Below are 22,762 nucleotides of genomic sequence, written 5' to 3' on the forward strand. Positions count from 1 at the left end.
AAGCCTTCAAGCGCCTTCACCCTCTCCTGCTCCATCCTCTCCTTCAAGCTTCTGTGTCCGCCTCCTTGCCTGTTTCGAGTCTTCAGACCTCTTCAGCCGTGGGCTCAGGAGCGTGCGAGTAGGGGATGGAGGTCGAGTTGGCGGGAGCGTTGCAGTCGATGCTGCGGAAGCGAGGGAATGGTTAGCGATCTCTCTCGAGATGCGGCAGCCGTACTGATGCAGCGAGCGTGCAGTAGGGCGTAGCCAGCGAAGACGCACCGGTGGAAAAACGTCCCGATGTAGTAGCAGCGCTTGCGCTTCCTCGACGCCGACGAGGGGACGGCCTCGACAAGCTGTTTCTCCTGCGCCGTCGCAGCCTGCTCCAACAGGGTGTCAGGCAGATCCCTGGATGGAAAGGGCACGGAGAACGGACGCACCTGGTCCGACGAGGCAGCAAGCGAAGCGCCTTCGCTCCTGGCGAGACGGTGCAGTCCTTGGCGAACGAGCGACGTCGTGCCAGACTCGTTCACGGCTTCAAACGTTTGAGCGAGGCAGACGGTGACGGCGACAAGCGCGCAGAGTGCGAGCAAGAGAGCGAGGAAGCGCATGGCGAGCGCGGCCTCCAGTGGACGAGCGGCTGTAGGAGCAACTCGGTCAAGCTCAGTCGCCTTCCCTGAATACGTGGGAGCTCACTGCGAAGTGGTTTGAGGCGAGACGACCAGCGTCGGGTGAAGCGAGCGAGCGAGAGGAGCGAAGTCCGTTGGAAACGGGCGAGGTGAGGCGGTCTGAGCGAGGGGGAGGGACAGGCGGAGGTCTGCTGTGGCTTCGCGGGCTTCAAACGGCTGCTGTGACCGTGTAAACAGGATTCGCGAGCAGAGTAAAGGCGGGAGAAGCGGAGTCGAGGAGGAGAAACGGCTTCGCTTCCTCGACGCATCCCTCGAGAGGGCTCGCACGACATGTATACAAGCTGAGTACTTCGTGAGCGCGTGAGCAGAGAACCAACGAAGCTCGGCGATCCACCGGAGCTAGAGGGACCCTTCCCTCCTCACGGCGACCTTCCTAACCTCGCTTCCTCCTCTCGCTTCGTCCGCTGCATACGCGCAAAGACAAGCGAAAAGTAGGCGACAGTGCATTACGTGCGACAGCTCGAACAAGCAAACCAATGGCTACAGGTGAAGAAGAGTGAAGACAAGGCGATCCTGATGGAACGAGGTCAGGATGAAGTGACGGGCTCGACCTGGACGGCTTAGCGCTCCTGGACGTCCGAGAGGAGGCGGAGGATCTGGAGGAAGAGGTTGACGATGCTGCGCGCGCGGTTGACAGCCAGTCAGTACCACCAACTCAGGGGCAATGAGGAGGAGACGATCGGGAACGCACTCGAGGTAGAGCGCGACACACGCGACGACCCAATCGTCCACATGGAGGCGCTGGAACAACATGTGCGTGTCGAAGACGATGTCTGTCCGCCGCCAGCCATCAGCATCTGTCTTTCGCAGCGAACGAAGGAGGCAAAGGGAGACGAGGCACGTACAGGCCGAGAACAACAAGCACCCGGCTCCGGCCATGACCATGTCGAAGGTGCGGTTGTAGGGGATGAAGATCCCCACGAGGCCGGTGAAGAAGAAGACGAGGAGGAAGGTGTAGAGGTAGGTTCCCATCGAGGAGAAGTCGTATTTGGACTGCAAGAACGCGAAAGCGGTCATCCAAGTCAGCTAACTGCAGCGATTTCGCGCAGAGACTGCCAGAGAAGCGCCTCCGAACGCACCTGGAGCGTGAAGAGCGTGAGACCGAGGAAGACAAACGTCGTGATCACGAGCGCCTGCAACACGACCGCCTGATTAAAGTACGACACGACGCTTCCCAGCGTGATCGCCTCGAGGACGGTAAAGAGGCCGAGGAGGAGGATGTTGGCGGGCGAGGAGTGACGCTTGAAGTAGACGCCGATCATGGCGCCGATTGCGCCGAGCGAGGGGAGGAGCATCAGGCCGGAGTGTTCGCGCGTCCAGGAGACGATCGAATCGTTCGAGGACATGAGCCAGCCGATGAGGGTCGTGCCGAGCTGCGCGAACCGGTTTCCGTCAGCTCGTCGTCAAATGCTGAGGGGGCGAATCGGGCGGACTCACGATCTGGAGGAACAAGACCGAATAGACCTTCTTGACAAAGTCGTTCCTCACATCCTGCGAGCTCTGCGAGACCGTGACCCCAATCTGCGCGAACCATCCTCTCTCCATCAGCTCCCGCGCACCAGCTCCTCGTCCGCAATCGCACGCACCTTGAAATCACCCTCCAACTCGTCCTCCTCACTCCACGCATTCCTCGCCGCCTCCCCCTCGCCCGCCAACAACGGTTCGCTCGCGGCTTGGTCGGAAGAGCCGGCGGTGGCGCCGTAGGCGGGTTTCTTGATTGACGGGGCGGAGGAGTAGGAAGGTGGAGGGACTGGGTAGGCATTTGAGGCGGACATTGAGGGAGAGGTGATGAGGAGCGGGAGGTGATGAAGGTGGGGTGGCGGTGAGGAGGGGCTGGGAGTGGCGCGGTCGTTCCGTGTGTGGATCAGGAGGCACTTGGCGAGTGCTGCAGAGGTCAAGACGGGCTGTCAGAGCGAGTCGCAGCGAGTCGTCGAGGACAGACCTCTGTTCGACCAACTTCCGGAGGGTTGGCGGACGACAGCATCGCTCTCACCGCTCCAAGCCAGCTTAGACGTGCTCAATGATGCTTGGATGGCCTCGGGCAGCCACTAAAGCTGTCGCGCGGACAGCAGCTGTCGCCGTCGTCTCGCTCTTGCCCTCACACGAAGGTCATCGTCATCTCGCTCCTCGCACGCTGTAGACTCAGCCGGACTCAGTCGACGGCGCTGATGTATTGCAGACAGCCCAGTAGGATGGTACAAAGTGGCGGACGGGGCAATGGCGCGGTTGTTGACGAGGAGGGACTCGCTACCTTGCTTCTCGCCTCTCCTCCTGCGGGGCAGCTTACTGTTGAGCTGATTCTGCGTCAGCAGTATGGTGCAGTACGATTTGCTCGACGATGGCATTCTGCGGGACGCGGGCGCAGCGGCGACTTTGGCGACGCTCCTCTCCCTCGCTGACTCGCAGCCTCACTTCCTTGCTGAACGTGCGTTCGTCCTCTGCCGGCACGACGACAACCGAAGCCGACCTCTTGTTGGTTCTCCGCGCGGTGAGCGCAGCGGATCAGCCAGCGAGACAAACGACCCACATCGCCGCTCAATCAACCTTCTCGCCTTCTCGCAGGTTGTCTGGACGACTTCGCTCGCTCAACTCTGTTCGTCTTCCACCGCGCTGTTTCCGAGGACGAGTCTTCGCAGGCGAAACCTTCGCTGGGGCGTGCTCCTCAGAGGGGACAAGCCGGCTCGCTCAGTTCTTCCCGCTGGACCTCGACGAGACCAGGCTTGCCCACGGGCTTATCTCCCATCGCACGGCACGGCATTCCTCTGCCCAGCTCTGGGCAATCTGCAATCTACAGTTTGTGCTCTTACTCTGGCATGCAGGAATGCAACAACTCGCGGGAGAGAGGAGTCACGACTCGAGGCATGCAGCGAGAGCGAGGCCAGCCGCCTTGTCCACTCTGGCCGCCGTGAGCGTGAGCAGCAGCCTTGCCGTTTGCGTTGTTCTGTGCGTGGCTTCAGAAGACTGGCACCGTCGCACGCTGCGCTTCTCGTTCGCCGACCTTGCGCGCGCTCCCTTCGCGACGAGGCACGACTCGACTGGTTCGCCCAACTCGTTCGCTCGCCCCCTTCTTGCTTGACTGCGTGTGTCCATTCAGACACTTTACAGTGCTTTGTACACGCACACCCGCGCCACTCCCTCCCTCACCCGACTCCAACTCACCGCACCCTCGCCGCGTCCACCAACCTCGCGCGTCAAAACAAACCCGCAGACTCGCCCACCAGGTGCGTCGCGAGCCGTGCAGCCTGCCGACGGACGCTCTACAACTGACTAGAACACCAGTGCACAGGTCCAGCGGCCACCGCGCGCGCCAGGAGGATGGACTCGCTCCGCCCCTCGCCCTCGCCCTCGCGCTCGCCACACACCCACATCCTCCGCCCGAGACGCTCGTTCCAGCGAAACCCGTTCTCGTCAAAGACCAACATCCTCTCGAGTCTCACCGGCAACAACGGGGGAGACAAGCTCCAGAGTCCGGTCAAGTTGGCGGACGCGTCGGGGAATGAGGGGGCGGCGAGTACGGGCAAGGGCAGGGGCAGGGGAGGAGGAGCGATGTTGTTCCCGCCGTCACCTGGCAACCCTCCCGCTGTCCACGTCTCGACCGCTCCTTCCACGTCGACCCTCCCCTCTCCCTCGGGCACTTCCGCCGCCCCTTCCTCCTCCTTTCGCAGCAGCACCCGCCCAGGCCAACGCGAAGTTGCAGGTCTGAAGCGACTCGCAAGTGCGTTCGGCGGCGCCGTGCTCGGCAAGACGCGCAGTTCGACCGCCCTTCGAAAGGCGTTCGACCTCGGCGACTGGAACCATGACCTCGCAGCCATCGCGAGTCACCCGCCTAGCTCTACGCCGACGAGTCCAGGTCCGCAAGATGTCCTTGCTGGACGGCGGGCGAGGCCAGCGGATTCGGCGAGGGGAGAATCGGCGACTAGCTCGCTCAGCGGAGGAGACATGTCGAGCCCTGTGAACGAGATCTCGCCGCGGAATACGAGGCAGAGACCGGCGTATGGGAGGGCTGGGGAGGATTTTGTGGCGCGATTAGGGCCCGAGTCGGGGAGGCGGAGGAAGAGTGACGAGATGGATGAGGACGAGCGGGGGTCGTTTCAGCTTGCGAGTCCCGCAGCAGCGGCTGCGTCGGTCGTACCGGCTGTCCGACCGCGCGAGTCGCACCATATCCATCCGCACCACGCACACTCTCGAACGCACTCGCTCGCCCATGCGCACACTCTTCGCTCCTCGCGCATGCTCTCGTACCAGGCGACGGGAGGCGAAAACTCGCCAGGCCCGTCGTTCGCCTCTCCTGTCTCGCTCCCTCGCTCCGCCCCCTCACTCAACCTCGACAACCCGTTCGTCTCCCCTCCGTCCGACACCTTCTCCTCCGGTACCGCTCCGCCCCCTTCGAAGCGCGTCTCGATCGACCGGCTCACGGCCTTTGACGAGGCGGACGAGGACGCGTCGTTGTCGGGCGACGACGCCGTCTTTGGCGGTCCTTCGCTCGCCTCGCACGCGCCTCGCAAAGTCGGGCGGGCAAAGAGTCTTTCCAAGCCGTCTGTTCCGTCGTTCAACGTCGTCGCCATCCCTTCGTCCTCCTCCCACCCCGGCTTCTCGACCACTCGCCCTCACTCGCCCAACCTCGCCCCTCCCGCCTCTCCCTCACCCACCGACTCTCTCCGACCCACCACCCTCCCCCGCCCACGCAATAGCGGCCCGTCAAACTCTCCCGCACTCGACACACTCAACGAAGCCGGTCCCGCGATCGATTACTTCTCGAACCCGGGAAGCGAGCTGCGCGATGGGGCTGTCAGTCCGACTGGATCGACTGGCGGAGGAGCTGGGACGGGGACGATGACGCCCCCGAGGAGAAGGGGAGATTCGCATGGCGCTTTCAACCTCTTTGGTGCGAAAGCGCCTGCCACGGGTGGGGGAGTAGGAGTTTCGGCGGCTGAGAAGGCGGCGAGGAGGCATTCGATGCTCCCTCAGGCCAGCGGGTTCAGCCTTCACACGTCCTTCTCACCCACTTCCTTCGACGCGTCCTCGACGAAGCTCTCCCCGCTCAAACCAAGCACCGCATCAGGATCGACTTCGATGCCTGATATGTCCGAGGCGAGCGACCGCCCGCCGCCGTTGCCGAGGTTGAGGCCGTTGCATACGACGGGCGCGAGGAGGTCGAGTTTGGCCCCGAGCGATGCGGAGAGGATTGGGACATTCGAGATGAAACCTTTCGGTGCGTTCGCTTTCTTCGCTGCTTCAGATGGTTTGGAGAGACTGACGAATTGAACGGTCGCAGGTACCCCGCTTCAAGCTGCTTCGAGGAAGCGCAACGCGAACGGCGCGCTCCTACCCGGCGCGGCGACGAGCAAACTCGCCGCCAACTCGCCAATCATCAACCCGCCTTCCTCTTCTCCCGCCCAACCGCGCTCGCGGCTCGACGAGCGGCGGTCGTCGATGGCGGAAGACGAAGACTACGCGATGGACGAAGACGAGGGCCCATCGCGGCACAGTATGGACAGCTGGAGGGGAACGGTGCCCGCCTTGACAGACGCCGCGACCTCCGTCTCGTCTTCCTCGCTCTGCACCGCTCTCTCCGGCCAACTCGAGCAAAACGACAACGTCGCCGTTACAGCCTCGACGTCGACTCACTCGCTCAACTCGACGCACGGCGCTGCGCAGCCTGAAGGTGCCGGACCTGACGGGACGTTCTTCACGCCCCAGAACTACAAGAACGTCAGACCGCTCGCTGCGGCGTTCATGTCCACCGGACTCGTGAGCAAGCGCAGCAGGCCGAGGACGAACAGTATGGGCGGCGCGCCGGTGTTCAACCTCCACCAGCATCTGCAGCAACAGCTTGGCGAGGCGGTTCCGCCGAAAGGGTCGCCTATGAAGGCACCCGCCGGAGCTGGGGCGATCCAGGGCGACGCGTTTGCGCCGCTGCCGAACCCGCTCGTCGCGAGCTTGTCGCGCCCGTCCATGCCCGACACGCCTGTCAAGAGGTCCGCCTTCGTCCATGGTCAGTCGGCGACGGTCGGGGCGGGTCGCTCGTCGCTTGGATCCGCATCGGTCGCCACGCCCGGTGTCGTCGTCGAGGACGCCAGCAGCTCAGACGGCTGCCAGCCTTCGCCTACGACCGCAGCGATGGACGCCGGCTCGCCCGTCGGTCACAACGCCTCCAACCAGGCCTCGCTCACGCTCGACGAGATGTCCGAGTCGCAAGAGTCGATCTCGCCCCTCGGCAGCGCCAAGAAGCACTTCCAGCGGTCCGCTTCGCCTCTCTCGCGTGGGTCCGTCTCGCCTTCGTCGTCGTCGACTGAGGCGTCTGGGCCGTCTGGCTCGGCATCGAAGATGCGCACGGGTTTCGACTCGGGCGACATGTCGCCTACCGTGCACGCCTCGAAGTCGGCGTCTCGCTTTGGCTCGGCGTCGATGCGCAACAGTCTCGGCAGAGTTCGTCCTGCGCTCTTCCGACGCCGATCAAGCGGCCAGCTCTCGAGCGAGGGCAGCTTCTTCGGGATCCAGTACCGGTCGGGCAGCAGCTCGAGTTCGGGCAAGAGTACGGCGACGCACGCGATCTGCGAGGGGGAGCCGATGACTCCCACGAGGAGCGTCGGGGAGAAGTACTGGGAGGGAACGCAGCTGCTCGATACGCCGACGGAGGAACCGCCCGTCACGCCTGCGACGCCGGGGTTCCCGAACCTCCCGCCTCACCCGTTCGTCCTCCCGAACCAAGCCAGCATCTTCCTCCAGGCCGCTCAGACGCCTCACGGCGCACCTCGCGCATCGTACCCTCTCTCCGAAGCCGAGCAGCGCCAGCGACCTGGTCCTCCGCCTCCTCAAGGTCGCCCGCAGTTCAAGGTTCGCCACTCGAGCTCGACGGTCCTCTCGCTTCGCCAGCAGGAGTTGTTGCAGCCGAGCAGGTTCGAGACCAACTACACGCTCCTGCGCAACCTTGGCAACGGCGCATTCAGCGATGCGTGGGAGGTTGCCGACCATACGAGGGAGGGCAAGGTGTACGCTGTCAAGCGGACGAAGAACCCGTTCTTGGGACCGAAAGACCGGTGCGTTCCCAGCTTGCTTCCCGAGTGCGCCAGTAGCTGACACCTCTTAACCCGTAGCCTCCGCCGCCTTGAAGAGGTCGACATCCTCCGACTCTTCTCGAGCGAGAAGGACGCCTCGCCTCACCTGATCTCGCTCGTCGACGCATGGGAGCAAAGCGGCCACTTGTTCATCCAGACCGAGCTGTGCCCGGCAGGCAACCTAGCGTACTGGCTCGAAGTGTACGGCAGCGAGCACGAGCAGCTGGACGAGTCGCGCGTGTGGAAAATCCTCGCCGAGCTCTCAGCCGGTGTCGCGCATCTCCATTCCCGCAACGTCCTCCACCTCGACCTCAAGCCCGCCAACGTCTTCATCACCGACAAGGGACACCTCAAGATTGGCGACTTTGGACTCGCGACGAGGTGGCCGCGCGCTGATCCGCTCAGTATCATGAAGGGCGCGGCGGTTGAAGGACCCGAGTGGAACAGCCTCACGAGCGAGCGGATTTGGAGGACCGAGATGGGCGAGCGGAGGGTCCGCGCCAAGTCGAATGGCGATGCGCCGGGAGACCTCGAGCGCGAAGGAGACCGCGAGTACATCGCGCCGGAGATTCTCAGCGGGCGTTACGGCAAAGAGGCGGACGTATTCAGGTGCGTGACGAGTGGGTCGCCTTCTAAGCCGTCCCGAAGCTGACCTTTGCGATCCTCTTGGCAGCCTCGGCTTGATCATACTCGAGGCGGCGGCGAACGTCGTCCTGCCCGACAACGGTCCGGCGTGGCAGAAGCTGCGCTCGAACGACTTTTCCGACGTCGACCTCTCGCGCCTCTCGCCCCTCCTCGTCGACATTCTCCGCTCAATGCTGCACAAGTCTCCCGACCTGCGCGCATCCATCTTTGACGTCGTCCGCCACCCAGTCCTCTCGCAGCTCATCGCCATGCTCGAGCGGTCGCTCGCGTCCACAGCGAGCGAGTCGACGCCCGAAGTGCTCGGCGCCGTCTGCGCAGAAGCCGACTCGTTCCTCCACGACTTGTTCAACAAGGCCTACCCCGAACAGGCGAGCCCTGCGGCACCGGCGTTCCCGCTGCTCATGCACGACCCGCCGGAGCTGTTCGTCGATGGTCTTCCGCCGCAGCAAGACTCGGACGACGAGCGGATGGACGTTGACTGAGCGCGCGCCGCTGCGACTCTCTCCTACACCCTAGACGACCCTTACACGCGATCTTGGTCACCCTTTAGACCGACTCCCCACCATGCGACTTCACCTCATCTCGCCGCGCCTGTCCATGCCTGTATCTCATCGCCTCATCGTTCATGCCGTACCATCTTCGTTATTCCCGCCCTCCTCCATCGTTACAACGCCAGACGCGCCCTCCGTCGGCTGCCCCTCCTTGCTTACTCCTCCCCCCTTGACCCGCTCTTGCGTAGTGCCCTACATGTCTATCACCCCGTCTAGTCTAGTCTATCGCAGTCCTGTCAATGCCACACAAGAGAAAGTAACTCGTCGTCGTCGTCCCCCTTTCGCTCCGCAAAGTCTCAGCGACCATTTCACGAGTCGCGCTCCTTCGCCTTCAACGACTCGCTCGCCACGGCTAGCAAAGCTGCTGCGACGATGGAGACGACGTTCCTGTCGACAGCGAAACACGCCATCCCGTCACACATTCCTGACCTCGCCACTCTCGCCCGCTTCGTCTTGGTCACGCACAACGACCTACCCGACGCCATCGCCTTCGTGCCCGCCTTGTGCCGCCTGATAGCCATCGCACTCTTCATCCCAGTCATTGCACTCGCCGTCGTGCGTCCCCGTTCCGCTTCCGAGGCCGTACTCGCGCTGGACGAGACCCGACCGGCGATGTCGAGGTGGGGAGCTGCGGGAGGCAAGAGAGCGCGGACTGACGCTTCTGTGGGCTTGTACAGGTCGACTTGATAGGATGGGTTGCGTTCAAGGCGATCCTGCGGCCGCTGGGCTACGCTCACACGTTCGTTGCCCCTTCCTCTCCCTCTCCCGTCTCGAAGGGGTTCCAGAAACCCTGCGTTCCTCAGTCTGACAAGCGCTGACGCTCCCGTACTCACGCGAAACAGCATCCGCTTCAAGGACCCTGAGCCGCCGTCGATGCGCGTCCACGCCCAGTCGGGTACCCCGAACCACTCGCCTACGTCCGCGCCCGAAGTCCTCCCTTCCTCGTCCGAGTCGTCGTCCGGCTCGAGCGACGCCTTCCCCTCGCCCGCCTTCTCCGACTCGATGCCCTTGCCCGACTCGTCCAGCACAGGCGAGTCGACCGATCCCGCCGGATCACGTCGCCGGTCCTCCTCCTCGTCCACCTACAAGAAGCCGCATTACCGCCGCACCCGCACGGGATCTACCGCCTCCTCCGCAGGGTCAGACGACGAGTCGTACACCTTCCGTCGGATGGCACGCGACCGTGCTCCGTCAATTGGATTGGACGGCCCGCTGTTCGGCGACGAGACGGACGGGCAGACGACTCCTGGCGGGGAGAGCGACGCGAGTGATTACCTCACGTCGCAGGGATCGCCGGCGACGAGGTTGCGCGAGTTGAAGGGCGATGGGGTGCCGAAGGGCGGGTTCAAGTTGGGCTTGACGCAGGTGCAGAGTCGTGCGGCGACGTCTGCTGCGTCCGACTGAACTCGCCCTCGCTTGTCGCTTGAGCCTGACGATCTCGCTGTTTACATCGCTGTGTCATGTATCTTCCGTCCAACCCCTCTCTTTCGGTCTGTACCTTCAGTTGTTCCCCCCCCCCTCGGCAGTGCCTTCTCTTCCTCCTCCCTCCTCCTCCTTCCGGTCCTCGCTCTTCACGACGTTCTGTTGTCTGTGCCTAGCAACCCCCTCTTGGAGTACAAATCGGCGGCCCTGCGGTCGTTCCTCTGCGTCTACGTTGACTGCGAGCGGGAGAACACATCCTCGCCTCGTTCGAATCGCTTCGGGACGTGCTGAAATCGCTTTGCAAGTACTTCCTGACTGCGTTACAATAAACACGCGCTCTCCCGGTTGTGTTAGCAGAACGGCCCTTCCAGCGCACTTTCGGGACGAGGAGACGCTTTCAGTCTCGCCAACTCGCACACCTCGCTCGTTGCTGCTCAGGCTCACTCAGACACACCTACTTACACACAGCGACTGCACACGAACCCACCAGTCCAACTCCCACCGCTCCCAACGCGGTCGCCATCTCTCCCCCGCACCTCATCTCTTCAAGCCGACCTCACCCTCGCACTAGTCCTCTGGCGCTCTCTATGGCAACCGCAGCAACAGCGACCGCATCACCCGTGCATTCTCGGCAAGTGGGCGGGAGCGCACACCGGAAGGAGGGGAAGAGCGTGTTTAGGAGCATCTCGAGGTTCTTGGGAGGTGGAAAGGGGAGACCGAAGGGTGTGCAGGGGGGACAGGTGGGTGCTGGCGGCGCTATGACGAGCCCTGGGAACAGGGAGACGAGCACAGCTGGACTGGGAGCTGCGGATGGAGAGGAGGACGGCAGCGAGCGGGATGGTTCGAGGAGGTCGAGCGTCGACGAGCACGACGTGACGCCTCAGGAGGACGTTGCGCACCGACGCAGACGGGACAACTCGCTTTCGAACATGTCGGCCGTCTCGGGAGCGGACACGGACGCCTCGCTCTACGCCATGGTCCCCTCAACTCGACCTGCGAGCAGCATCATCTCCCGTCACACGGTCGACTCGTCCTCGCACAACTCGTCGTTTGCGCCGAGCACACACAAGAGCTATGCGTCGACCAAGCCGACGACGTTGCTTAGTGTCGACTCGGGAGGCGGGGCGAACAGGATCGCAGTTGTGCCCGGCACGGGCAGCCACTTCTTCGCTGGCCCGTCGACGGGCTTGTCGTTCTCCTCGGCCTACCCGGTATCACCGTCTACGCCTCCCACCGCCTCGCCCTTGTCCAACTATGCGCCGCCTTTTGCACCCTTCGCCTCGCACCACTCGCCCTCGTCTTCCTCGGCTCAGGCTCACCCCCACCGCCTCTCAAGCTCATCAAGCACATCCTCGATCTCACTCACTCCCTCGACTACAGCCGGCCTTTCTACCTCCCTCGCCCCCGACTCGCCCTCCTCCGCAGCGCACGCCTCATCCGGTCTGATCGGTATCCCCTCTCACACGCGCGCCCATCCCCGAAACAACCCTCACCCGGCCCAACCACCGCCCGACAACGCCTCAGTCCTCACACTCGCCTCGTCCTCCTTCGCACCGAGTTTCATCGGCTCAACGGGCGGAGAGAGCAAGACTACTGCGGGTCGCGAGGGGGCGGGGCGGAATAGCTGGACTGGTGGAGGACTGGGGGGTCTGCGCGCGTGGAGTACGAAGCAGGCTCGGTCGCTTGGAGGCGGGGGAGGCGCTCGGTCGTTGGCTGGAGTTGGGGGAGCAGACGGCGTTGCGGATGAGGATGCGTCTGTCAGGGCTCTGCCCGGGTCGAGGAGGAACAGTGAAGAGAGCCTCGGAGGGAGGTCGACGTGGTCTGCTGCGATTGGAGCTGGGCGAGGCGGGACGAGCGTGCGCAGCAGGCCGCTTGAAGACGAGGCGAGTGTCGCTGGCGTGCCGGGGGAGTCGACGTCCAGGGATCGGCGGACGTCGATGCGGACTGTTGAGACGAGCGCAGGTGCCGAGGCATCAAAAGAAGCGAAGGAGGGCGAGACGGAGGCGGACGGCGTCAAGCATATCGCCGAGGTCTCGTCGCGTGAAGCAGCCCACTCTGAGTCGACTCCGCCTTTTACGAAGGGCAAGGGCGTCGATGCGGCGGAGCATACAGGCGTCGAGCGGGAGGTGCAGCTCCCGCCGCCTGTGCCGCAGGTTTCGCAGGTTGAGCCGGAGGACGACGAAGCGGGAACTCCGACTGAGGAGAAGAGCAGGGTGTGAGCGGGCGGAAGGGGACTTGTAGCATATCTGAGTGTGCCTTTCACGGTCAATGGGACTGTCCAGTACATGCCTTTGAGCCGGTTAGCGGGCGAGTCGAAGGACGGAGGAAAGCAGTTTACGTGAGCGACCGCGCGGGCGGTGGATCCGAAAGCACCAGTAGCGATTCCTAATCGTCTTGAGCGATATACAGCCGTTCAATGCCTCGCCATCGCTGGCGACGAGCGCTGCTGGATCTCAGGGTTGGCAAGGAGAGCGAGGGTAGGTGGCGAAGTCGTGGGAGCGCGTGCAAGTAGCTCGCCCGTGTCTGCGAGTGCCTGTCAGCATTGGCACGACCCTCTGCAGGCGTCCTGCGCCGTCGAGCGTTGTTGTCCAGGTCGAAGCTGTCCTTCGCGACTCTCTCACCACGACACCCTCCAACTTGCGACACTCGCGCACGGCCGGCAAGCGAGCAGTACAGGCAGATTCAGACCATACGACAACGCCAGCAGACGCCCAGCCAGCCCGTCAAACGAGCGCGTGACCACACCGCGAACTCGTCTCGCTTAGCGCACCTCGTCGCCTCGTCCGCCTACAGCCCTCGGCCGCGTGCGCGTAGTCGTGCAGCAGCGCAGGCGAGCATGAACGGCTCGTCACTGCCGCCGAGCAGGCCGTCGAGCGCCGACCCGCACCAGCAGCGAAAGCGGGTCACGCTCGTCGACCCGCCGTCGCCGCATCCCAGCAAGAAGGCTCGGCTTGACAGCGATGCGCCTGTCAAGGACGAAGATGACGACGACGAGATGGACGAGGCTGCTAGGAAGCTCGATGTGCGTGCTATTTCTCATCGAGGACTTGTCTTCCTCATCTGCCGTGCAGGTCGAGCTGCTCTGGCTTGACCTGCTCCGCTGTTCAATGAGCTTGATATCCTGACCCATCGACATTGCGCGCAGTCCTTCCGCAAGGAGGCTATCTTTCGCGAGATGCTCTCATACAAGCGCCAACTCTCTCGCGCTCTTTCCGATGCCGACGCTCTTCGCAGCCAGCGAACCGCCTACGAGGTCCGTCTGAGCCGCGTCGAGTCGGCTTGGCAGGCACTCGTCGCGGAAGCCGACCTCATCCTCCCTTCCACTTCGTCCTCGACTTCCGGAGGCAGTGCAGACTCTGCCTCTTCGCCTCCCCTCACATCCGCCAGCCTCGCCGACGAAGAGCTCGACGAGGCGCTCTCGCACCGCAGCGCCGCGACCAAATCCCTCCTCTCCCGCCTCCAATCCCTCCACCCTTCTTCCGCCTCTCCCGCCGCTTCCGACCTCGAAGACAAGTGCCGCGCCCTCCACGCCGAGTCCCTCCAGTCCCGCGAGGCACTGCGCATCCTTCGCGCAGCGCATGAAGAGACCGTCGCGCAGCTGGAAGAGACGCATGCCGCGCTCGTCCGCGCCGAACGCAAGTTCGATCGCTACCAGAGCGCAACGGTCGCTGCGATCGAGGGTCGAGCAGATCCGAAGCTCGCGGGTGCTGCGGGACCGAGTGGAGCAAAGGCGGGAAGTGCGACGCCTCAGCCTGCATCGGGCGGACAGAATCCGCTCGTGAACGGCCTGAAGCGCGAGCCTAGTACAACCGGCGCAGAGGGGACGGGAGATCCACCCCCTTCGACGGGGGTCGTGACGGGCCAGACCGAGGCCGAGGCGGCGGCTGTCAAGGAGGAGATGGACGAGTTGCGAGGATTGGTTGAGAAGAGGGCGAAGGAGCTGGAGGAGTTGCGGAGCGAGCGCGTACAGCTCAAGCTCGAGATCGCCAACCTCAAGGGACAGGTGCGCAGGCTCGCCTCGCTGACCATTGTGGGCAGATCTGATAGTCTTCATCGCATCCAGCGCGTCAACCTGCCTGACGACGTTGTCGCCGAACAAGCGACCTTCAAGCTCATGCAGCAGCACGTTCAGTACCTGAGCGGTCTCTTCGAGACTAAGCAGTCTGAAGCGAAGCGAGCGACGGAAGAGGCGGAGCAGCTGCGCGAAGGGATGGAGTCGTTTCGCGAGACCGTCTTCGTACGTTGCCCGCCACCTTGTCAGTCCACCGTCTTGGACGAGCTGCTGACTAAATCTCTGTCTCGACGTACAGCGCGACGCGTCCGAACAGGTCACCGAACTGCAGAACCGCCTCACCTCGCACGAATCCGACCTTTCCCGCCTCCGTGCAAGCCGAGACGAGCTCCGAGCAGAAACTGCCGAGCTGCGCGCGAAGGAGACGGGCAACTCGCACTCGCTCGACGAGTTGCGGAAACTCGCCGAAGCGAGGAAGGTCCGTCTCCAGGCGTACGCGAGCGAGTTGCGTCGGATCCGACTTGGAAAGGCGGCGGAGCGAGGGGATGTCGAGAACGTGGATGTTCGGCTCAAGCAGGCTGAGGCGGCGGAAGACGAGGAATTCGAGGAGGGCGAAGTGCAGGTCGGCGAGGACGAAGTCGTGACGGACCTTTCGAACCGGCTGAAGAAGGCCGAGGGCCTCCTCCTCGCGTTGCGGGACCAGCTACATTCGTATGCGGGCTCAGCAGGCGGGTTGTCGGCTCCTTCGGCGCGCGATCTCGTCGACAGCGAGACGAGGGCTCGGGCGGACTTGGCGGATGCGCACAACCGCGTCATGAAGCTTGAGGCGATCCTCGGTCCGGGTGGGAGGGCGGACGTGCGCGAGATGGCGGAAAAGCTGGAGGAGAAGACGCACGAGTTGAAGGTTGCGCAGGCGCAGGTCAAGAGCCAGGAGGCGGTGCGTTCGCCTTCGTTTATCCCGCTTTTCGTCTTTCGTGCTGATGCTCGGTTTCGTGCAGGCTGCGAACATGCTCTACGGCGAGATTGACCGACTCTCGACGGCATGGGCGACGCTCGACGAGCAGAACGCGTCCAAGGTGTTCAACCTCGCCGCGCTCGAGGAGAAGTTGCAGCGCCTGAGTGCCGAGGTGAGTCCGACTGCTCAGCCCGTGCCACTCCGCCATGCTGACAAGTCGCCCGCATACAGAAAGCCAAGTCGGACAACCACTACTTCGCGTCGATGCGGCAGGTCGACGCGCTCAAGAACGAGAACGCCGTCCTCAACAAGCTCGCCGAGAAGCAGCAACAGAAGGTTGAAGCCGCCGCCGAGCTCCACCGCAGCATCGCTCAGCAACTCGCCGCCGCCGAGAAGGAGATCACGGTGCAGCAGAGCAACGTCCGCGCGCACCAGGACGCCATCCTCAATCTCAAGCGCGAGAACACCGAGCTTCTCCTTCGCAGCGAGCAGGAGACGAAGCAGGTTGCCGAGCTCAACAAGCTTCTCGCCGAGCGGGTGCAGCAGGCCGAGAACGAGGCGGCGGCGCACAAGCGGGCCGAGGAGCAGCTCGACAAGCTTCAGCGGCAGGTTGAGCAGGCGCAGGCCAAGGCGTCGAGCGCGGCAGCTGCGGCGAGCGGCGTGTCCGACCCGGCAGATATCCGCGACCTCAAGAAGTACAACGCGGATTTGACGGTGCGCTCAAGAGCCGGCCTTCCCTCCTTCTATGCCCGACTGACATTCTCTCTCCCTCGTCCGCAGCACATGCTCAAGTGCTCGTCGTGCAACGTCCGGTTCAAGAACACCTGCATCACGCGCTGCGGACACATGTTCTGCCGCGAGTGCGTCGACGCCCGCATCAACACGCGCCAGCGCAAGTGCGGCAACTGCGCCAACCCGTTCTCCAAGGACGACATCCTCTCGGTCTTTTTCTAGGTGCATGTACTCTCATCGTCTCGTTCGCATATCCGCAACGTTGCTCGCCGTCGACACCCAATTGTGCAATCGTGAGCAGTCTTCTGAGGATTCCTCGTCGTCGCGTCCGCGTTCAGTGGCCGCTCTAGTCGCGACGTTCTCTACCTGCTCGGCTCTTGCACGCCGTAGCTTAGCCGGCCTGGCAGAGAGATGTGGACCCGCCCTTGTGAAAGCGCCCTCGGGGAGAAGAGGGTTGTTCTCCTCGACTTCGCCAGCTCGCTCGCACCGGCTGCTGCGAAAGCTTCGCTCTCCTATCTGAACGCGTTTGCGCCCACAGAGCTTGCCCGCCGTTACTGCCGTTCCCTCGACACTCGCAGCTCCACCTCAGCCCCATCGCCGACGCTCGCTCCCTTCCACCGTTGTCGCATCGCTATACAGGCGTGCAGGAGTCTGAAACAGCTCGGAGGAACCCAACACAAGTACTAGACCCACGGGCTAGACCTAGAAGGCGTGTTGCCGAGTAGACGGTTCTCATCGCTCGAGGTCGCTCAACCGCGTGAGTTCCGCTTCTCACGCGTCGTGCAGGGCATGCGCGGTCTGCTGTAGTGGACAGTAAGGCTTACAGCTTGCATGAGCAGACAGAACAGCTCGCAGGTGCGCTTGACCCTTTCGACAACTGCGAGGGCGTGGAAGTAACGACGGCTCCGCTCTTTCGCAGACTGAACAGCCGCCATGAGCGCATCAAACAACATCAAGGTCGTGTGTCGCTTCCGGCCGCCGAACAAGATCGAGCTCGCCAACAATGGCGGCGAGAGTATCGTCCAGATTGACGAGGAGGGGACGACGGTCAAGCTGCAGTCGCAAGAGGCGATGAAGGGACCGGATGCGCAGGGCTTCACGTTCGACAGGGTGTTCCAGATGGACACGAAGCAAGAGGAGGTGTTCGAGTACGGCGTCAAGGGCATCGTCGACGGTGAGTTGCGGATTCGCCAAGCTCTCTTCGCTCTTATGGCTGACTCTCGCTTCGCAGATGTGATGAACGGCTACAACGGCACAGTATTCGCATACGGACAAACGGGCTCGGGCAAGTCGCACACGATGATGGTGCGCCAGATTCCTGCCGTCAGACTTCCTCTCGCTCGCTCACCTCGCCTCCTCGCAGGGACCGGACATCGACAGTCCCGAGATGAAGGGTATCATTCCCCGTATCACCGAGCAGATCTTTGCCTCTATCATCGCCTCGCCGGCCAACATCGAATACCTCGTCAAGGTTTCATACATGGAGATCTACATGGAGAAGATCCGCGACTTGCTCTCTCGTGAGTCTGCAATTCGATCCGCCGTGCCGAACTGCGCACGTCGCGCACTCGGGACTGCCAGCGGGGTTCCCGAGCTGACTCTCTCGGTGTACTCCTGCAGCCGAGAACGACAACTTGCCCGTGCACGAGGACAAGCAGCGCGGCGTCTACGTCAAGAACCTATCCGAGTTCTACGTCGGCAACTCGGCGGAGGTGTACGAGGTCATGCGACAGGGTGGAAGTGCTCGTGCCGTTTCCGCGACAAGTAAGGCTTCCGTCGTCGGAATGCTGCGACCGAGGGAGACTGACGCCTCATCTTGCAGACATGAATGCCGAGTCCTCTCGCTCGCACTCGATCTTCGTCATCACCATCCAGGCCCGCAACACCGAAACTGGCACGCAGAAGACTGGCTCGCTCTACCTCGTCGACTTGGCTGGTTCCGAGAAGATTGGCAAGACGGGCGCGACGGGCCAGACACTCGAGGAGGCGAAGAAGATCAACAAGAGTCTGTCGGCCCTCGGAATGGTCATCAATGCCCTGACGGACGGAAAGGTGCGTGGAAGACCTGCATCTCCAGGGCCTCTCGCGGTATACGCCGGGCATCACTGATCGCTGAGGTTCTCCTGGATACAGTCTTCGCACATCCCCTACCGCGACTCGAAGCTCACTCGCATCTTGCAAGAGTCGCTCGGCGGTAACTCGCGCACGACGCTCATCATCAACTGTTCGCCCTCGCCCTACAACGAGACCGAGACGCTCTCGACCCTCCGCTTCGGTATGCGCGCCAAGTCCATCAAGAACAAGGCCCGAGTCAACGCCGAGCTGTCGCCTGCCGAGCTCAAAGCGTTGCTCAAAAAGGCGCAGCGAGACTACAGCAACGCCGGCGCCTACATCGGCCTGCTCGAGCAGGAGGTCAACGTCTGGCGCGAGGGTGGCAAGGTCGAGAAGGAGCAATGGGCGAGCATGGAGAAGGCTCTCGGACTCGGCGAGGGCGAACTCGAGAAACTCGTCGGCGGGCCAGCGAAGAGTCCGACGCCTGGCTCAGCACCCGGACGGACGACACCTCGACCACCTGCGCTCGACCGTATCAGCGAGGGAGACGTCAGCAGGCCAGATACGCCGATGAGTGGGTCGCTAGGCGCAGACGAGCGGGAAGACTTGCTGCGAAGACAGAACGAGATGGAGGACCAGCTTGCGAAGACGGCGCGTTTGCCAAAAACTTTTTCTACATTGTCTACTGACGCTCGGCGTGCCCGCAGGAGTCGCAACTGTCCTCGCAGGAGAAGCTCATCCGAGATCTTCGCGAAGAGCTGTCGTCGCTCAAGGAGTCCGAATCCTTCGCTCTGTCTGAATCGAAAGCCATGAGCGGCGAGGTTGCCGACCTGCGCTTGCAGCTCGAGCGATTGCGGTACGACAGCAAGGAGGCGGCGATCACGTCCGACTCGCTCAAGGAGCAGAATGCCGAACTCGAGCGAGAGCTGGAGGAGTTGCGGGTGCGTTCGCTCGTCTGCCTTTGCAGACATGACGCTTACCGGCTCGACTCTTGCAGAGAACGCTCGCGGATGCCAAGACCACGCAGAAGTCGGCGGAACAGGAGGGCAAGGACAAGAAGAAGGCCGAGCGGATGGCGGCGATGATGGCAGGCTTCTCTGCGGTAAGCTCGTCCTTCTTGTCCTGCTCGCTCGACCACTGATGTCTGCTTGAGCAGGGCGGTCTATCGGAACGCGAATCGGAGATCCGCGCCTCGCTCGCTCGCCTCGACGACGCCGTCAACGCGGACAAGCCTTTGTCGCCGGACGACATCGCAACTCTGCGACGACAGCTCGAGGACACGACTGTCTCGCTGCGTGAGCAGCAGGACAAGTCGAAGCAGGTGCACGAGGAGAACGACCTGTTGACGAGGCGGCGCGACGAGCTTGAGCAGCGGCTGGGCACGCTCGAGCAGGAGTACGAGGAGTTGTTGGGTGCGTCGCTTGGAAGTCGCTTCGAAGAAAAGCGAGGCTGACTACTCCACCTACAGACAAGACGGTCGCAGACGAAGAACGCGCGAACGCCGACCACGTCCAGGACATTCGGGTAAGTGTCGCTGCTTCGGTCATCGATAACGCTCATGCTGACACGACGCGTTCTGCAGAATAAGCTCGAGGCGCAGTACGCGATGAAGCTTGACGCCGCTCTCAACGATGCGAACGACCTCAAGCAGCAGATCGAGCTCAAGTCGCAGGAGGTCAAGAGCGTCAATGCGAAGCTCGAGCAGGCGCGGGCCGCCAACCTTGAGCTCGAGGTGCGGCAACCTATCGCTCGCAGAAGACCGAGACTCGCTGACGAGACGGACACCACAGCGCGCCTTCAAGATCACTAGGGCCAGCATCGAGGGCGGCAAAAACCTCGAAGAGGCGGCGAAGGACCTCGAGCGTCAGCACAAGGCTGTTGCGCAGCAGCTCGCCGACTTTGACACGATGAAGAAGAGCTTGATGCGCGACTTGCAGGACCGGTGCGAGAAGGTGTGTTCAAATCTCTGTCCTGGCTTCGGGTTGAATACTGACAGCGCCGCGTACAGGTGGTCGAGCTCGAGATCTCGCTGGACGAGGCGCGCGAGAACTACCGCAACCTTGCGAAGAACTCGAACAGCAAGGCGCAGCAGCGCAAGATGGACTTCCTGACGCGAAACCTCGACCAGCTCACCATCGTGCAGAAGCAGGTGAGCCACGCATCCCCTCGCTCTGATGTCGATCGTTCTGATGACTGACACGTCCGCATCCGCCCAGCTCGTCGACCAGAACACGATCCTCAAGCGCGACGTCGCCCTTGCCGAGCGCAAGCTCATCGCGCGCAACGAGCGGATCCAGAACCTCGAAGCATTGCTGCAAGACGCCAACGACAAGCTCAACCAGCAGAACGCCAAGTTCGAGGCGCGGTTGCAGGCTGTCCGCGAGAGGCTCGACCAGGCGAGGGGTGCGTTCCGGTTCCGTCCTCACGCTTGCGGTGTCCGTACTGACTGTGGTCGTCATCGAGCAGCGCAAAATCAGCCTGCGATGGCCTCGAGCCTCAACTTTGGGCGCATCGCCAAGCCGCTTCGGGGCGGAGGCGCCGAAGCCGAGTCCAAGTAAGTCGCCTGCCCGTCGTTGTGTGTCTGGCTCTGCACTCTCGATACACGTGCTGACTGCTACGGAACTGCTTGCACAGCTCGTCGCAAGACCGCCGCACCTCGGGCTTCTTCAGCCGCTTCGGCTCCGCAGCGCGATAGACACCTCTCTCGCCTTCTTCATCTCCCTCCTCGCAACTCGCAGCTCGTGTCATACCCAGTGCAGTCGTTCCAGCAGAGTTCTGTCTCTCCACCACCTCGTGTCGATTGCAATCGTTCCTCTTCGTCGTTTCACCATCTCTCGCTTCTCAGCCGCCATCAAGGGAGAAGATCGTGCTCGTTACCGCTCTCGACTGCCTTCTACAGCGCCCGACGATGCGGCTCACGCCCAGATGTCGCTGAACCCGCCCGCTGCTCCTCCGCCGCTCTTCGCTCCACTTCCACCGGTCCCGCTACTCGCCCAAATATCGCTCCCCCCGCTCGCAGCAGGCGTAGAGAACGAGCCAAACTCTGCAAAAGGGTCATTCGCCTTCGCTGCTGGCGCAGGCGCAGGAGTTGCCGAGTTACCCCAGATCGACGAGGACGTGGTGGTGCCAGTGGACGAGGCCCAGGGGTCGGTCGACTGTGCGTGCGGAGCGGAGGCTGAGGGACCAGAGGAAAAGCCGCCAAAGTCGCCGAAGGAGGAGGACGAGGTGAGACCGGTTTGCTGGGCGGGCGGAGCGGGGTACGAGGGAGGCGCACCCCAGCCTGCTGGGTCCGCTCCTCCGCCCGCCACGTGCGATGGAGCAGGCTGCGCTCCGAACGACAACCCCGCAAGACCGGTCGTCACTCCGCCCAGTCCGCCACCGCCGAGGGAAGGCTGCTGTGCGTGCTGGACGGGTCGAACGGGCTGAGGAGGCGGAGCGGCGTTGAAGAGCGATAGGATGTCGGCTTTCGGGTCTCGTTTCGGCTGCTGCTGTTGCTGAGGGGGGGGCGAGGCGGCTGGAGCGGTCGAAGGGGCAGAGGGGGAGGAACCGAAGTCGAGGTCGAAGAGCGAGTCTTGTGCCGGCTTGGGCGGAGCCGGGGTGGAGCGCGCGGATGAGGAGGAAGAGGGACGGCCGGTCGAGGGTGCGGCAGAAAGGAGGTCGATCGAGGTCGTCGCAGCGGCTTTGCGAGGAGCGGAGGCGGAGGAGGCAGATGAAGTGCGAGGGGGAGGGGCGACAGTCTCGGCGGGAGCCTGCGAGGTGTCGCGTGTCAGCTACGGTTGCAGGATGAGTGGCTGGGGAGACCTACGGCGCCACTCGAGTCACCGTCAAGCGTCTCGGGGTCCGGAACAGGCCCTTCCGTCGCCCATCGCTTCGACTCATACTTGCTCCGGATGAAGCTTTCGATCTTGCTGCTCGTGACGAAGCAATCGGTAACCCATTTCAGTCTCAAGACAAGGAAGGGAACGCACTGGTCAGGCGGGACATGCCCGGGCTTCAAGTGAGCCTCCCAGTAGACATTCGCACGCTTGTTCCCCCACCTCTGGACATTCGCGACCTGCTCGGGCGTCCAGGTGTCGAGGTCGATCGACTTGATGCGCGAGATGTGCACGCCGAGAGAGCGGTGGATGCCGGAACAGCGGATGCAGACGAAGACGCCGAGGTTCGTGCTGGCCCAGCGCGGGTCTGTCGAGTCGTGATTGAGGTCAGCTTCTGACCGCGCCTTGGATTCCCGTCAGGCAATCGCTGCTGAAGGAGCTAAGGAAACAAGCGGCGAGGTGGGGGGATCGTGAGAGCAGGGTGGCCCGCCTGCGTCGAACGCGTTCGGGAACAAAGTCTTCGACTGACCGTTCCTCTTGCAGTCGGCACAGAGCTGCGCACACCGCGAAGACGTCAGCACAACCGCGACTTCGGAGGATGCGTCCTGCAATGAGCCACGCCCGTCGACGCACCTTGTTCTCGGGACGCTTGAGCTCTTCCCTGAGGATCTGCTGGTGCCGCTGCGTCTCTGCACGCGATTGCGTGAACCTGCCGCTCATGGTCGTGCGTGTGAGGGCGTGTGCGACGAGGCGGGGTGTGGGAGCAGTGTCGCGGCGCGGGGGAAGCGTGGAGAGATTGGTAGTGGCTGTCCTGAGCTGGTACGATGCACTCTAGCGGGTCACAGTCCGCCCAGC

The 22,762-nt window shown here is 63.1% G+C and overlaps 8 protein-coding genes across 8 annotated transcripts; 5 read left to right on the plus strand and 3 right to left on the minus strand.

Moving 5' to 3' along the window:
- Nucleotides 1-82: 82 nt before the first annotated feature.
- RHTO_04396 (uncharacterized protein) lies at nt 83-587 on the minus strand (the record flags this gene model as incomplete). The annotated part of the gene is made up of 3 exons (XM_016418062.1): nt 83-161; nt 259-356; nt 417-587. 3 exons carry the CDS (start codon nt 585-587, stop codon nt 83-85), a joined length of 348 nt encoding a protein of 115 aa, XP_016270514.1.
- A 638-nt stretch (nt 588-1,225) lies between these two features.
- Nucleotides 1,226-2,440, minus strand: RHTO_04397 (bax inhibitor family protein; the record flags this gene model as incomplete). Its single annotated transcript, XM_016418063.1, has 6 exons — nt 1,226-1,283; nt 1,357-1,438; nt 1,511-1,658; nt 1,745-2,038; nt 2,103-2,186; nt 2,252-2,440. 6 exons carry the CDS (start codon nt 2,438-2,440, stop codon nt 1,226-1,228), a joined length of 855 nt encoding a protein of 284 aa, XP_016270515.1.
- A 1,540-nt stretch (nt 2,441-3,980) lies between these two features.
- On the plus strand, nt 3,981-8,850 carry RHTO_04398 (mitosis inhibitor protein kinase SWE1; the record flags this gene model as incomplete). The annotated part of the gene is made up of 4 exons (XM_016418064.1): nt 3,981-5,877; nt 5,941-7,705; nt 7,763-8,332; nt 8,397-8,850. The coding sequence occupies 4 exons, from the start codon at nt 3,981-3,983 to the stop codon at nt 8,848-8,850; spliced, it is 4,686 nt and encodes a 1,561-aa protein (XP_016270516.1).
- Nucleotides 8,851-9,291: 441 nt separating this feature from the next.
- RHTO_04399 (uncharacterized protein) lies at nt 9,292-10,323 on the plus strand (the record flags this gene model as incomplete). The annotated part of the gene is made up of 3 exons (XM_016418065.1): nt 9,292-9,474; nt 9,597-9,658; nt 9,762-10,323. 3 exons carry the CDS (start codon nt 9,292-9,294, stop codon nt 10,321-10,323), a joined length of 807 nt encoding a protein of 268 aa, XP_016270517.1.
- A 605-nt stretch (nt 10,324-10,928) lies between these two features.
- Nucleotides 10,929-12,560, plus strand: RHTO_04400 (uncharacterized protein; the record flags this gene model as incomplete). The annotated part of the gene is made up of 1 exon (XM_016418066.1): nt 10,929-12,560. The coding sequence occupies one exon, from the start codon at nt 10,929-10,931 to the stop codon at nt 12,558-12,560; it is 1,632 nt and encodes a 543-aa protein (XP_016270518.1).
- A 617-nt stretch (nt 12,561-13,177) lies between these two features.
- On the plus strand, nt 13,178-16,262 carry RHTO_04401 (E3 ubiquitin-protein ligase BRE1; the record flags this gene model as incomplete). The annotated part of the gene is made up of 7 exons (XM_016418067.1): nt 13,178-13,363; nt 13,487-14,344; nt 14,405-14,578; nt 14,652-15,290; nt 15,352-15,480; nt 15,540-16,022; nt 16,089-16,262. 7 exons carry the CDS (start codon nt 13,178-13,180, stop codon nt 16,260-16,262), a joined length of 2,643 nt encoding a protein of 880 aa, XP_016270519.1.
- Nucleotides 16,263-16,973: 711 nt separating this feature from the next.
- Nucleotides 16,974-20,787, plus strand: RHTO_04402 (kinesin family member 5; the record flags this gene model as incomplete). The annotated part of the gene is made up of 16 exons (XM_016418068.1): nt 16,974-17,214; nt 17,272-17,345; nt 17,404-17,560; nt 17,661-17,804; nt 17,863-18,092; nt 18,174-18,743; nt 18,800-19,033; nt 19,090-19,194; nt 19,249-19,504; nt 19,561-19,616; nt 19,675-19,824; nt 19,883-20,044; nt 20,101-20,241; nt 20,309-20,495; nt 20,559-20,646; nt 20,727-20,787. 16 exons carry the CDS (start codon nt 16,974-16,976, stop codon nt 20,785-20,787), a joined length of 2,856 nt encoding a protein of 951 aa, XP_016270520.1.
- A 220-nt stretch (nt 20,788-21,007) lies between these two features.
- RHTO_04403 (Arf GTPase activating protein) lies at nt 21,008-22,627 on the minus strand (the record flags this gene model as incomplete). The annotated part of the gene is made up of 5 exons (XM_016418069.1): nt 21,008-21,841; nt 21,898-22,000; nt 22,061-22,274; nt 22,437-22,461; nt 22,541-22,627. 5 exons carry the CDS (start codon nt 22,625-22,627, stop codon nt 21,008-21,010), a joined length of 1,263 nt encoding a protein of 420 aa, XP_016270521.1.
- Nucleotides 22,628-22,762: the final 135 nt, after the last annotated feature.

The sequence above is a fragment of the Rhodotorula toruloides genome, assembly GCF_000320785.1.
Source record: "Rhodotorula toruloides NP11 unplaced genomic scaffold Scaffold28, whole genome shotgun sequence".
Taxonomy (NCBI): domain Eukaryota; kingdom Fungi; phylum Basidiomycota; class Microbotryomycetes; order Sporidiobolales; family Sporidiobolaceae; genus Rhodotorula; species Rhodotorula toruloides.